This window comes from Oenanthe melanoleuca, chromosome 21 (genome assembly GCF_029582105.1).
Source record: "Oenanthe melanoleuca isolate GR-GAL-2019-014 chromosome 21, OMel1.0, whole genome shotgun sequence".
Taxonomy (NCBI): Eukaryota; Metazoa; Chordata; class Aves; order Passeriformes; family Muscicapidae; genus Oenanthe; species Oenanthe melanoleuca.
Genome location: NC_079354.1, coordinates 6833115 through 6846949, shown reverse-complemented (window position 1 = coordinate 6846949; position 13835 = coordinate 6833115). Strand labels below are relative to the sequence as shown.

At 53.5% G+C, this 13835-nt stretch overlaps 1 protein-coding gene across 5 annotated transcripts; it reads right to left on the bottom strand.

The window, feature by feature from the left end:
• Positions 1-1911: 1911 nt before the first annotated feature.
• On the bottom strand, positions 1912-12120 carry H6PD (hexose-6-phosphate dehydrogenase/glucose 1-dehydrogenase). Of its 5 annotated transcripts, none has more exons than XM_056508219.1 (7): positions 12080-12120; positions 11384-11495; positions 9980-10126; positions 8143-8798; positions 6920-7037; positions 5169-5438; positions 1912-4514 (listed from the first exon to the last, which is right to left on the bottom strand). In XM_056508219.1, the coding sequence occupies exons 4-7, from the start codon at positions 8767-8769 to the stop codon at positions 3157-3159; spliced, it is 2373 nt and encodes a 790-aa protein (XP_056364194.1). In that variant the 5' UTR covers positions 8770-8798; positions 9980-10126; positions 11384-11495; positions 12080-12120; the 3' UTR covers positions 1912-3156. The 5 variants fall into 5 exon arrangements, with proteins under 5 accessions (XP_056364194.1, XP_056364196.1, XP_056364192.1 ...); XM_056508221.1 differs by lacking the exon at positions 12080-12120 and adding an exon at positions 11955-12077; XM_056508217.1 differs by lacking the exon at positions 12080-12120 and having other exon boundaries at positions 11384-11527.
• Positions 12121-13835: the final 1715 nt, after the last annotated feature.

The window sequence follows — 13835 nt, the reverse complement described above, 5'->3', positions numbered from 1 at the left end:
TGCATTGTTGCAGCACCCCTGCCAGCTCTGCATTGCTGCAGCACCCCTGCCAGCTCTGCACTGCTGCAGCACCCCTGCCAGCTCTGCATTGCTGCAGCACCCCTGCAGCTCTGCACTGCTGCAGCACCACTGCCAGTCCTGCATTGCTGCAGCACCCCTGCCAGCTCTGCACTGCTGCAGCACCCATGGCAGCTCTGCATTGCTGCAGCATCCCTGCCAGCTCTGCACTGCTGCAGCACCACTGCCAGCTCTGCATTGCTGCAGCACCCCTGCCAGCTCTGCACTGCTGCAGCACCACTGCCAGCTCTGCATTGCTGCAGCACCCCACCAGTTCTGCACTGCTGCAGCACCACTGCCAGCTCTGCATTGCTGCAGCACCCCTGCCAGTTCTGCACTGCTGCAGCACCCATGGCAGCTCTGCACTGCTGCAGAACTCTCCGCTGCAACTGTGGGCAAAGCAGAAGTAGAGCACAGCACTGACAATTTTGTTTTTAAAAAGCATTAAGGCACTGAAAGTTTTGCTCCCACCTGTGCCCCTGCTCGCTGTGTTTGGGGTCATTCACTGATCCTGGCACTGCTGAACACCTGCAGAGGGTCTGGCCCCTGGACAGCCCCACATCCCTACAGCCATGCCCAGGATTCACTACAAACCAGGGCTGGGGGTGACAGAGCCTCCAGCTGCCCCAGGGCCAGCAGCACATGAGCAGGACTGCAGCAGCAGAAGGCCTGATTTCAGTGCTGCCAGGAGGATGAATCCTCCCCTGGGCACTGGGGTGGAGCTGCTGTGCTCCTCCTCCCCTTCCCCTGCACGGGGATGAAGATGTCAGGTGGGATTTCCCTTTGGGAATCAGCTGAAGTGGATTCAGGACTTCCACAGGGCCCTGCCAGCCCTGAGCCACCTCAGCTGCACCCTCAGAGGATCCCAGCTCAGAGTTAAAAATGCAGCTCTGTAAACTCAGGGTTGGGAAGCAGCTCCTGCTATGGTGACAGTATCCATGGAAATGCAACTCGGGCAGGAAATGTGCATCAGGAGACTTTCCTGAGGCCTGGCCATTCCAGGACCCTGCACAGCACTGGGTGATTCCATCTTCTCACCCTAAAAGGGCTTTGGCTGCTCCTTGTTTTGGAAAGTCCTGGCCTTGTCTGCATGAGACACCAAAAAAAGAAAAAAAAAAAGCAAGAGTCAGAGTGAATATTTAATACTGCAGCAACATTGGCCACTTTGCACAGCTAAAACTTCACTCACCAGAAGGGCAAGGGAAGGCCACCCATTTCTGGAAGAAATTAAAAGACACTTTTTGTTAAAAACTATTTATTTTTTTATAAATATAATTCTTCATTCATTAAACAACATGAAAGTAATCATAAAATTTTACTCATGGGAAAAAAAGATTTGATTTATAAAAGTTGAAGTGAAAAATGAGTTCTTTCCAGTGTTAGTTTTCTGTAAAACATATAAATAATCATACCATTGAATTGTAGGAATGCCCTTGACTTTAAAAAATTAATAAAAATTGGTATCAATAATCACTTATGTGAAACAGACTGTTAGAAGTTACTCCATGGAGCTGCCTTTGCAAAGAAAGGTTAATATAAGCTCTCAAGAAGGTGCACACCTTCTATTAATAACTTTCACAAAATAAAAATAGCTCTGCTTCCTTGGCCCACAGCCCAGTGGATTGCTACCATTCCTCTCATTGGATTTGTTGCTCATTTAACCCTTCTTCCCATCCAGTCTCTCTCTTTTCAGTCATAAATTTCTATATTCAAAATATTTGGTTTTCATTTAGCAAATGCTAAGTATTAAAAGAGTTTAACAGGAATTGTCTGTGCGAAAAAAAAAAAAAATACACTTCTGAAAAATCCCCCAAACAACCCAGATAGCTCCATTCACCAAGGAAAACATGTGGAAACTTTTAATGGATTTTAATAAAATCTAGGATAAGTTTTGGGGTGACCCACTAGACAGAGACTTCACAAGTAAACCCTGTTTTCACTAGCTCCCTGGGAAAAATCCCATGTGCTTATTTAAAAGTGCAATTAAACCTCTCAGTGTTTATTTCAAGAGGTTCCAGCCACATATTACCAAGCAAGTGTGCAAAAGTAAGAAAACTCCAATGCCACTGTCACCTGTAAGACAGAAATAAACTCTGTCCATAACAATATAGTTACTTTCTCATAGGTCAGTTTTTCATTAAAACTTGTTCCCTCACAAGAAATACAAAAGAACTGGAATGAAGTTACATTTTTGGACATTTTTGTTTAAAAAGAAAAGATTTCTCTGCCAGCTAAACCCAACCATTCCTCTAAGCAGTAAGCTTTTCCCTCAGTAATTATTGCACTCCTAGCAAACAGCAGCTCTGTGAGCTGCCATTCCCCTCACCCTGTCCCCATGATTTTAACAGCCCCAAAAGCAGTTTGTCCTCCTGCCCAATCTTGATTTTAACAGCCCCAAAAGCAGTTTGTGCTCCTTCCCCAACCCCCTGATCAGCCATCACTCAATGAATGCACCCAATTCGTGCTCACAGGCTCAGCCTCTGCTGCTGGGCACTCTGAAAGGCTGAGGGCTGCAGTGAGCTTACACATCAGTGCCAGCATTTCTGCCCCAAAAGGCAGAGGCTGTCTGTGCTCCCAGCCACAGCCAGAGCCTGGCTCCCAGCAGGAGGGGCTGCACACACAAGGTTGCAGCTCCATGGGCACACCACCATCATTTCACTGAGATGACTCTGGCCCAGCCACACTGAATGTGTTATTACTGTCTTTTAGCCTGAGAATTACAGGAAACTTAAAAGCATTTGGCAGCAGGTGATTGAACAAGTCTCCTGTAGTGTCTGTGAGGTAGTTATGTGCCAATGAGCACAAAGGCCTGACAGGAAAACTGAGGCACTTCAAGGTGAGGTCATTTGTCCACAGTCTCAGTCAGAACTGAGAGCAGAGCCAGAAATGCTGCATTGTGCTCCTGGCTCCTCCTGAGCTCTGGACACTGAGCCCAGCCCCCTCCAGGCTCAAAAGTCAGAGGTGCTGCAGGCTGGATCTCCCAGAAGGCTGGAGGCAAAGGGATGAAGCTGCTGCTGGCAACAGAGGGACATGGACATTGTGTAGGAAAATCCAGGCTGTAAAGGTCACGCAGACAAGGCAGGAGGGACACTGAAGGCATCAGCCCAGCAGAGCTTCATAATCCATGTACCAGACCAGCTGGCCAGAGCTGGGGCTGACCCCTGAGATGGGCCACTTGCTGGGCTCGTGGCCCACTCTGCTGAGCAGGGTGGCGATGTCGTGCTTGCCCTTGCCCAAAACTAGCACGAACACCTGCCTGGCCCTGTTGATGAGGGGCAGGCTGAGGCTCATCCTCTGGTGAGGTTTGACGGGGCTCTCGGTCAGCACCACGCCGGGAGCCCCCTGCAGGCCGCTCTGGGAGCGGGGGAAGAGCGAGGCCGTGTGCCCGTCCGTGCCCACCCCCAGCAGCACCAGATCGAAGCTGGCGTTGGCCACCAGGGCCGCGATGTCCTTGGCATAGAGCTGGGCACCGCCGTCCTCCTCCACGCAGAGGCGCTGGTTCAGCTGCACGGGCATGGGGTGGATGTTGAGGTAGGGAACCCGCACGTGCTGCAGGAGGTGCCGCTGCAGCCCCTGGAAGTTGGACTGACCGTGGCTCAGGGGCACGCAGCGCTCGTCCACCAGCCACACGTGGGTGTGCTGCCAGGGGAAGCCGTAGTGGTGCCTGGCCAGCCTCTGGAACAGCCCCACCGGGCTGGAGCCCCCCGACAGCGCCAGGTGGAACTGCCCCGAGCGAGCCACGCTGCTCAGCGCCGCCTCCTCCATGTCCGACGCCAGCCGGGAAATCAGCTCCTCGGCCCAGCCCGAGACCAGGGGACTCTGCCGGAATTTGGACTGGATGGCCCTGAAATCACTTGGCATCTGCCTGCTGGGGCTCAGCAGCTCTGCTGGCTCTGCCAGGGTGAAGGCCAGCCCCCCACCCACCATCTCAAAGTCCAGCAGCTGCTGGTTCTCCACGCCCCCGGGGTAGAGGCGCGGGGGCTGGTGGGAGGTGCTGTCCAGCAGCGGTGTCCAGAAGGCCCAGGAGGCCAGCAGGTTCTCCGTGGTGATGAAGAAATCCTTCCTGCCGTGGTAGATGTTGGAGATGAGGACAGAATATGCATCTCTCTCTTTCACAGGGCTGTACATGTAGAAATCAGACAGTGGCTGTCCAAAGATGTGCAGGTCTGACCGAGCCTCTGCTTCTTTCCAGCTGTCTTTGGGCATGGCAGGCTGGAAGAGGTTCCTGCTCACCAGCACCGCAGGGGTGCCAAGCGCACCGTGCCCGAAGTAGAAGATGATCTGCTTGGGTTTGCACTGGCTGTGCCCTGCCTCCCTCAGAGTGCCACTCTGAGGGCAGTAGGCCCTGTTCTTGAAAAGCACACGGGCGTAGCCCACCCGCTCATCCAGAGCCTTCCCGGATGTGAGCAGGAAAGGCACCCCCTCCCAGCGCGGGCTGTCACTGTGGATCAGCACCCCTGCAACGACACAGAGCCACCCCACACCTGAGCAGGCACTCCTGGGCATCTCCAGCACCTGCGCATCTCTCTCCCTCCCCAGCTCCTTTGGCAGCTCCACATCCAGCCCTTGCACACCTTCACTACCCAGAACTCGATGATCTTTACAGGCCCTTCCCACCCACGCCATTCTGTGATTCTCACTCTCTCCAGCTCCCCTGCTATGCTTTCTTCCAACTATCCCTTTCATCTTGCAGGAAACCAGTTTCTGAGCATGAACATCATTTAGACAATCCTCTTCATGTTCACAGCATGGCTAGAGATGGCCTCATGGTTCACTCATCACAGAGAACAAAGTTTTGCACCTCAGCTACAGAGCAGCTAGACTTTATGAAAAGGCAAAGGAGTTTACAGGCCTCTTCTAAAATCAATGCAGAGATTTTATTATAATTGGCCTTAGCTCTTACACTTCCCATTCCCTGCATCAAGGGTTAACTGACACAACAACAGGGTCATCTTGTCCAGCTCCCAGTTATCATGTCAGAGGATGCCTGGACACATCCCTGAGTTAGCAGCGAGCTCTAGAGCCATGGAGCTGCTACTGCAAGGACTCACATCTCCTGCTCTCCTCAGCTCTGACTGCTCCCCTGGCCAGGGCCCAACCCAAACCCTCACCTGCAAAGGTTGGTGTGGTGCTGACGTAGCCCGGTGCCTCCTGCAGCTCCTCCTGCACCTGGCTGTCGTAGGCCTGGTACTGCCCCAGCACAGCACTGCTCCTCTGCAGGCCCCACAGGGACTGCAGTGCCTGCAGCTTGTGCTGCACCACCTCCTGTGCACTGCTGACGTTGGCAGGGAGCTCCATGATGAGGAACAGGAGGGCCTCGGTCAGGTGGTTCTGCAGCACGTCCCGGATCACCCCGTACTGCTCGTAGAAGCTGGTGCGGCCTGGGCACAGCGAGGGGGCAGAATGCTGCTCAGGGACCTGCTTCCCTTCTGCACCTTCTGACAGGCTGAGCAAAGCTCCAAGCTCCTCTCCTCCCCACACAGCAAGTAACCCAAAGCAATCAAGCTCAGGGAAGCTGTGGATGTCCTGTCAGCACTGGATATGTTCAAGGTCTGGTTGGACAAGCTTTGGGTAGCCTGTCCTAGTGAAATTCAGAATATTTTAGACAATTTTTTTGCACTAGATGGATCTCCTGTCCTCAGAAGGCTCTGGCTCCCCATGCCCTTGGGAGACAAAATTTCATGCACAGAGCCACGCTTCCCTTTCCCTGCCTGGCTTCTCATGCAGGTGGCATCAGGGGGAGAAGGACAGAGCACTCCTGCAGTGACTCAAGGCTGTGTCACCAGCAGCAGGCTGCATCACGACCACAGGCTTTCCCTCCTGACTGATAATTTATCTCCCCCGCTCTAATACAAAGGCACATTCATTAATGGAATCAATGCTGCCAGCTGAAGTTGCACAGGGGGAAAAAAGACATCAAATGACAAATTACAAAGTTTTCAGAGAGGGAAGGGCACAGCGAGCAGATGGGTGTTCTCCCTAAATCTCTCTGCCATGCATTCCTCTCCCAGGCAGGCTCAGGTGAGCTCTGGGCTGCCAAACCAAAGATTACCACCCCAAGTTTAATAAAATTGCATTAACAGAGTCGGTGGTGGCTGAGGGAGGCAGAGGTGAAGTGGTGGGGAAGCAATCCTGTGGTGCAGAGGCCAGGACACCTGGGTGGCAGCCCAGGCTGAGCTTTGTGCTGAGCACTGCAGAGGGGATGCTGCAGCACTGCAGGCAGGCAGTGCAGCCATGTCCTTCAGCAGGAGCCACGCTGGGCTGGGACTGGCCCTCTGCAGGGACTGGCCCTCTGCAGGGACTGGCCCTCTGCAGTGCTCTTCCTACTACAGAGATGGGGGGAAGAAAGGCAGACAAACCCAGACTGACCCAGAGACATGCAGGCAGGAGAGGCACAAGCACCTCCCAGAGAACAGCACAAAGGGCTGAGCCTGGTGCCTGACAGGACAGCAACACAAAAGGGGTGGTACAACAACCACATTACTGCTGCACTGAGCTGAAGTGGCCTTAGACTGCATCAATTCCAAATCCAGTGCTGTTCACCAAGAACTGGGATAGAAAGGTCAGCAATGCCCCCAGAGCTCTGCAGCAGAAAAAGGTGGGGGGTTCTGCCCCTGCTCCCAGACGAATTGCAAATGGAATTTTTTCTTAGAGACAGCAACCTGGAAATGAGTGAGTCTCCAGCACAGGAAGGGTAGGACAGTCCCTCTGTTTCCAGGGAGCAACACACCATTCATCTGTTCCTTTTTTATTTCTGTACCAGCAGCACCTCAAGGGCCACCTCCCCATTATTAACGAACCTGCCAGCTCTCACTCACTCACCCTGCACACTCTGCACACCCTGCACACCCTCCCCACCAACCTTTAGCATCCACAGTCTCCTTCAAGACAACCTCCACTCTCTCCACATGATGTCGGTTCCAAATTGGGTCCAGAAACTGTCGGTTCTGATCCCGAAAAGGCAGGATATGGGCCACAGCCTGGGAAGGGGAAAAATCAAAGACTCCATAAAAACTCAGCAGATTCCCACAGTGCCTCTGCCTCACTGCCCCATCCAGCAGCAGAGCAGAGTGGGTCAGAGCAGAGAAAAGCAGCAGGAGAGCCTGCAGTGATGCACAGTAGGGTCACCAATGACTGTCCAGAGCAAACATTACCAGTCCTTCTGAGGCATTTTGAGGTTTCATGAGAAAAGGCTGAACTACAAACTGCAGAGCACTCAGTTTATATCTGTCAGAGGACAACGGGCTGAGTCAGACCATCCTGTGACTAATGTAAGGTTCCAAAGTGCTGAAATACATCAGCTCAGATGCTTACACCACTAAAGCCATCTACTCTTTTGGGGAGGTAAAATAAACCCTCAAAAACAAAAGAAATCCCCCTTTTTAATGGAGATGCCCTCCTTGCAGCTGGACATGCAACTTCTGAGTAAAACCTGGCCACATGAAGTGTGGCATCACATTCCTGAGGAACAAGGATGGCGTGTCCTTGAAGCCATTCCCTCTGGGACAGTGCAGCTGCACATCCTGAGCTGTACCTGCAGCACACAATCCTCCCAGCCCAGAGTGCAGCACAGGGCAGGAAGAAACCTCCCCCTAAGCATCCCACAGAACTAACACCCCATCAGCTCCTTATCATATCAAATGAAGGGGAGCTGCCAGAAGCCATGGCTAAGCAGAGAGCCCTGTGTGTAATGGGATGTGGAGCTGTGAGAGGACAGGTGCTGTTTACTCAGCGAAACCAAAGCCCTGACCTTGGGGAGGAGGCCAGAGGAGCTCTGCATCTCTGCTCCAGGCACACAGAGCCCAGCCCACAGCCCAGCCCTGCTCTGCAGAAGGGACACTCTTCACTCCAACAGGAGGAAGCCCTGCTTTGGTCTCGACATTTCCTGTGTCCTCCCAGAGGATGGACAGCAGCACAGGACAGAGAAACAGGACAGGATTCCAGGAGCAAAGAGGCTCTGGATCACACTGAGAGGCTTTGCAGGGATTTGGGAGGGGAACACTGCTTTCATCAGATGCAGAACTGACCATCAAGAGTCTCTTAGGCACTGGGCCCCCAGCCTGGCAGGGGCTGTGCACTGCTCACCTGCTTGCCCAGGTAATGGTCCACCCTGTACATCTCCTCCTCCCTGAAGAATCCAGCCAGCTGTGCAGCCAGCTGTTGGGCTGACTGCAGGTCGTGGCCAAAGGGCTTCTCCAGCACCACTCGCAGCCAGGCTCCAGCAGGGGGCCGGCAGCTGCTGCTGATGTGCTGGGCAATCTCGGTGTAGGCAAAGGGCGGCACTGAGAAGTAGAAGATCCTCCCCGCCTCCTTCAGCCCCTCCTGGCGGAGCAGGCTCTCGATCTCTCTGCTCAGGGCTGTGTAGTTCTCAGCAGTCTTCAGCTGGTGGTACTGGCTCAGCTTCAGGAACTGGTCCTTGAGCACTGCACACCTGTTGGGAGGCTCGTCAGGGGGACAGGACAGCTTCTTCAGCACGTCAAACATCAGCCTCTGCCCCGGCTCCTGAGCTGCCAGTGCAGCCCCGTGGAACGTGAAGCTGTGGCCACTGCTCACTTGGTCCATGTAGAGCTGGAACAGACCCTGCCACAAATACTTCTTGGCCAAATCACCCGTGGCTCCCAGCAAGACCACGGAGATGTGGCCCTGGGATGCTCCAGCTGGGGATGGGAGGGCTCCCATGAACAGCACCGTGCACAGGACCCTTCCCAGCATCTTGGGGAGAAGAGGCAGAGCCAGGAGCACTAAAGGTCAGGAAGAAAAACCAAAATCAATCCATGTTGTACCACTGCAAAACACAACACAAGCATTTCCCAAAGGAGACAGGGGCTTCTGCCTGGATCCTCCACCCAACAGCCTCTCCTCCCCTACATGATCTGAACCAAGGCAGCAATTTGGACTCTTGACAAACCTGCAGCCTCCTTCTGAACTCCAGAATGGAAGGCAGTGTGTGCTGAAGACACAGCATGTGCACTGCTCCCACAGCTGAGTTAATGAGGGGGTGCCAGTGTCCTTGCACAGGGAAACTGAAACCAGTTTTCATCCAGATCTCAGAGCTGGCCACAAAGGAACACACAAAGGAGCACACGTGCCTGCACCCTGAGCACACATGCCTGCACCCTGAATCCTGCTTCCAATGTCCTGTTTGGGACTTTGCTCAAACACAGCTGGGCTGCCTTGGCATGGCTTCATGTCAATACTGTCAGAGCAGCTCAGGCACAAACATGACCACTGGCAGTCCCAGCCTCTTCTTCCTTCACTTAATGGCTCCTGTGCACTGAACTGGGCTCTAATGCCTACTGGGAGTCTGGTGTGGTAAGACCACTCTGAGGAAGAAGTTCAGTCCTCAGATTGATGGGAGGCAGTCTAGATGCTGCCTCATAGCCAGGTGACAACCTGGGCTTTGTGTTCTGCCTCCTGCAACCTCCACCACTGAAGAGCAGGTCCTGTTCTGGTCTTCTCCACTCAGTGCCCATCCAAACCACTGCAGCCAGGCCAAAAAGTCCCTTTGCTCATGCTTATTTACTCAAAATAAATTTATTTTTAAGAAAAAAGGCACATTTAGCACTTACACTGAGAAACACAGCAATGACTTTGCATCTCAAGAGATGTAATGTCACTGAAGAGAGGTTTAGTCATTCCTGCATGGGTGACTAAACCTCTGTGCTGCTCTCATTACATCAGGTGTTATTTCAGCAGCTCTCACACTGGCTATCTCCTTCCCTTAACGCCATTTTCTGAAGCTGTGTTTAGTTGGACCAGAGCCTTCACAGCACACAAGGCTATTTACTTCCTTAAAAACTTTGAGCTCTGGTCAATAAATGATGATAACTAAATAATTACAAGGAACACTTGGATATCTCTCCCTGTCTGCAGCTTGAACTGGTCTGTAGAAACCTGGTGTTTCCCTCTCCAGCAGACTCACCTGTAAAACAGGAGCTTTAGAGACAAAAGCAGCTGGAAATTTTTCTCCTGCACAGCCTCTTCCAGCGCAAACCTTGCTCCTCCTGTGCCTGGGTGTCTCTGACCAGTGGTTGGATGTGCAGGACAGAGACGGCAGGTTGTTCCCTTCCTGGAAAACAGGGGGAAATACTCAATTACAACAGAGAAAAAACCAAAAGTACCTGAGCCAGCAATGTCTCAGCAATGTCCCAGCACATCCCTGCTCACAGTCCTGCCCCACTGGCTGTGCCTTTGACTGCTGTTTGTGAGCATGTAAAACCCAGGCACATGTGGTAACTCCTCTCCCAGACAGCTACAACAAGCTGTAATGTAGTCTGTAGGTTCAACTCCTCCCTCTCCAGCCCTCTGTCGTGGCTGTCTCCCCTCCCTCCCTTCTTTCCTCATTGTTTGAGCTCCATGGACCCAATGAAGGAAGCCAGCAGCACTGGCAGCTGCAAAGAGGCACTCCTGAGGTTTTGCTGCAGAATAAATGATTACCTGCTCTCCCTTCCCCTGCTGCGGGGCTGTAATGCAGATGACAAAGTTTCTCAGTGCAATAAATGGGTATTTACACTTCCTGAGCAACCTTTGATCCATGAACCAGAGGCACTGACATGCTGCCCGCTGCACCCTGGCAGCCTCTGCTGTGCTGCAGCCAAGAGCAGGGACCCAGTGAGGAATGGGAAGGCTCTGGGAGGCCCATGCTGCTCCAGAAAAGAGGGAATCAGCCAGGGAACTTCCTGGCAGATTCAGCCACAGTCACGTGTATTCCCAAACCAACGGAAAGCCAGTTTCACAACCCTCCCAATTGCAAAATATTGAGCTACACTGCACAGAATAAGCTCAGTAAACCCAGCAGTGTTTGTTTACTGCTTTCATACCAGCTGATCACCACTGCTCAGATCAAAAAATAATACTCCAAATAGCCCCCAGCCAGTTACAACCAAGTTACTTGGTCAGGCTTTAGGAAAAGGCTCCCAATCCACATAAAACACGTAAGGCTTGGCCCAGCAATCAGGCTGTGCATTCCCTTGTACAGCCCCTGGAGCTCCTGTTCAACAGGAGCTCATTTCAGGTCGTCATGAAAAAAATGCAGAAGGTATTATTTGTTACCACTGTATCCCCACTGAAAAATAATTACCAGATGCACAGATGGACTGTGATGATCCTCGTGGGTCCCTTCCATCTGAGGGTGCTCTATGATTCTATGATAAATACAGCATGGCCTGGGGCTCCCACAGAGCTCTGCACAGTTAACACAGCAAGGAAAGGGCTCTGGGATTCTCTGAGAACTGGGGAAACCCCACTGCTCTTCTGTACTTGCACACACCAGGGCAGGAATGCCCTCACCATCAGCATCTGGAAAAGTCTGAATGAGGAGACTCACATTAAAAGCAAGCTGAAAGGTGCACGAATTCGTGTTTGGCCCTTCTGGCTCTGACTCAGCCTCACTCCGTGTGCTCCGGCCTCAGCATCGTGACAGCAGCTGCTTCCAAACCCTGGAGAAGCAGGACAGAGGGACTGTGAGGGAACTGCTCCAGTGCGTGGGCAGGGCATGGCATCTGGGGAATGAGCTCATGGGTGACAGGGATGAGCTCACCTGTGACAGGGATGAACCCACCTGTGACAGGGATGAGCTCACGTGTGACAGCGGCTGTCCCAGCCCCCGAGCACCGAGAGGGACCCGCCCGCCGCCCCCGCAGCTGGCGCTGGAGCTCCCCGGGCCGGGCCGCACTCCGGGCCGGGCCGGGCCGCACTCCGGGCCGGGCTGCGCACCCGCGGGCTGAGGGGCAGCGGGGCCGGGCCGGGGCTGTGCCCGCACGGAGGGGCCGTGCCGGGCTGCACCGCGCTCCCGCTGCCCCAAACGCCTGTGACCGCGCCTCCCCCTCGCCGGGGGCCGGGAGCATCGCTCTCCATGCCCGCATCCCCCCCATGCCCGCATCCCCCCATGCCCGCACCCCTCCATGCCCGCAGCCCTCCATGCCCGCAGCCCTCACGCCGCCGCAGGACAGCGCAGAGCGGGGTCCGGGCTGACCCCTCCGGCCAGAACTGACCCCTCCGGTCCGAACTGACCCCCGCTCACCTCCCGCCCACAGCACAGCGCGGCGGCGGCGGGCCCGACACAGCGCCCCGCCCACCGCGCCCCGCCCCGCACTGACTCTGTGGTTGGCGGCCGCTCGCGCCTGGCGCTGACGCTCGGGAGGGAGGAAAAAAATCTGTGGGGTGAGCGGGCCTGGGGACACGGGGACACAAAATCACCCCAAGGGGACATAAAATCACCCCAAGGAACACAGAATCACCCCTGGAGACACAGAATCACCCCCAGGGACACAGAATCACCCTGGGGACACAGAATCACCCCTGGGGGACACAGAATCACTCCTGGGGGACACAGAATCACCTCGGGGACACAGAATCACCCCTGGGGACACAGAATCACCCCGGGGGACACAAAATCACCCCAAGGGACACAGAATCACCCCTGGGGACACAGAATCACCCTGGGGACACAGAATCACCCCTGGGGGACACAGAATCACTCCTGGGGGACACAGAATCACCCCGGGGACACAGAATCACCCCTGGAGACACAGAATCACCCCAAGGGACACAAAATCACTCCTGGGGGACACAGAATCACCCCAAGGGACACAGAATCACCCCTGGGGACACAGAATCACTCCTGGGGGACACAGAATCATCCCAAGGGACACAGAATCACCCCTGGAGACACAGAATCACCCCTGGGGGACACAGAATCACCCCAAGGGACACAGAATCACCCCTGGGGACACAGAATCATCCCAGAAGCTGCCCCAGCTGTGTTTGGCTACAGCAGGTTTGGGAGGAGGTACCTGGGAGTGCCCTGCTGTAATTTGGGTTCTGCTCTGGAAGAAAAAGGGAGTTTGCCATCCACTAAAGCAGAAACCATTGAAGAGCAGATCTCCTTGCTGCATATTTCTGGCACTTGGAATGAGATGAGCAGCTGAGGCCCTGGTCACTGAAAGCTTGATATTGTTATAGACAGAGCTGGAAGTTGGGAGTAGTGGCAGTTGTTTAACATCTTCTGTTGAGAAACCATGTTTTCAGCCAGTTATGTGATGCCCAACTTTAAATATTGAGGCTGAAATTGTAGGGGTGGTTTGCTTTACGCAGTCATTTTTTTGGAAAACTGAAAAAAAAAAATAGTGCAGCTATTTCTGAGCTGAAGGTCAGAAGATAAAATAGGTTTTTTGACCATGTTAAAAATATCTCAGCTGTTTCATTAAGGAGCTCTAACATCTCATAATTTGGGGCAAGTAAGATTTTGTGAGGATGATGGTTTGGATCAGAATGTGATTTGTCAAAGCTTTTTAATACTTCCTCAGCTGCTTGTGCCTTTAAGGGAAAAAGGTCCAGTGTGACAGATGAGACATGTGATGGCAACAGAGGAATAAAAGGCAGCTAGCAAGGAAAGGGACACTAAGGAGACAGATGTTCTACATGGAAATTAAAAGCTCTATAGGAAGGAGAGCTGTTCTGGGGGCTGTTTAAAGAGGGGGTTTCAGAGCATTAAGCTGGAGCAGCAGCTCCTCAGTTCAGAGCTTCTGCAGACCCAGGGCAGAGGTTTGTTTTGGCACTGCAGGGGAAATCTGTTCCTCAGCAAGGGCTTCTTGTTTAGGAGTGGGAAAAACAAAAGTGAGGCTGCTGCAGTGGGGCTTTGGTGCCCCTTGGTGCAGCTACAGACCAGACTGGAGTTGTGCAGAGGTGACAGAGCTGGGCTGGGGTTTGCACTGCTCTGGAGAGGCAAAGTGAGCTTCAGCAGGGCAAGATTCTGGGGAGGAGCCTTAGAGGAACCT

What these genes read in the sequence shown, in the direction of transcription:
- H6PD (XM_056508219.1), bottom strand. Translation starts at nt 8,769, where the DNA reads ATGCTGGGAAGGGTCCTGTGCACGGTGCTGTTCATGGGAGCCCTCCCA. An exon ending in ACCATTACCTGGGCAAGCAG is followed by an intron (nt 7,038 to 8,142) that starts GTGAGCAGTGCA and finishes TCCCCTTCCCAG; the next exon opens with GCTGTGGCCCATATCCTGCC. An exon ending in CACCACACCAACCTTTGCAG is followed by an intron (nt 4,515 to 5,168) that starts GTGAGGGTTTGG and finishes GTGTCGTTGCAG; the next exon opens with GGGTGCTGATCCACAGTGAC.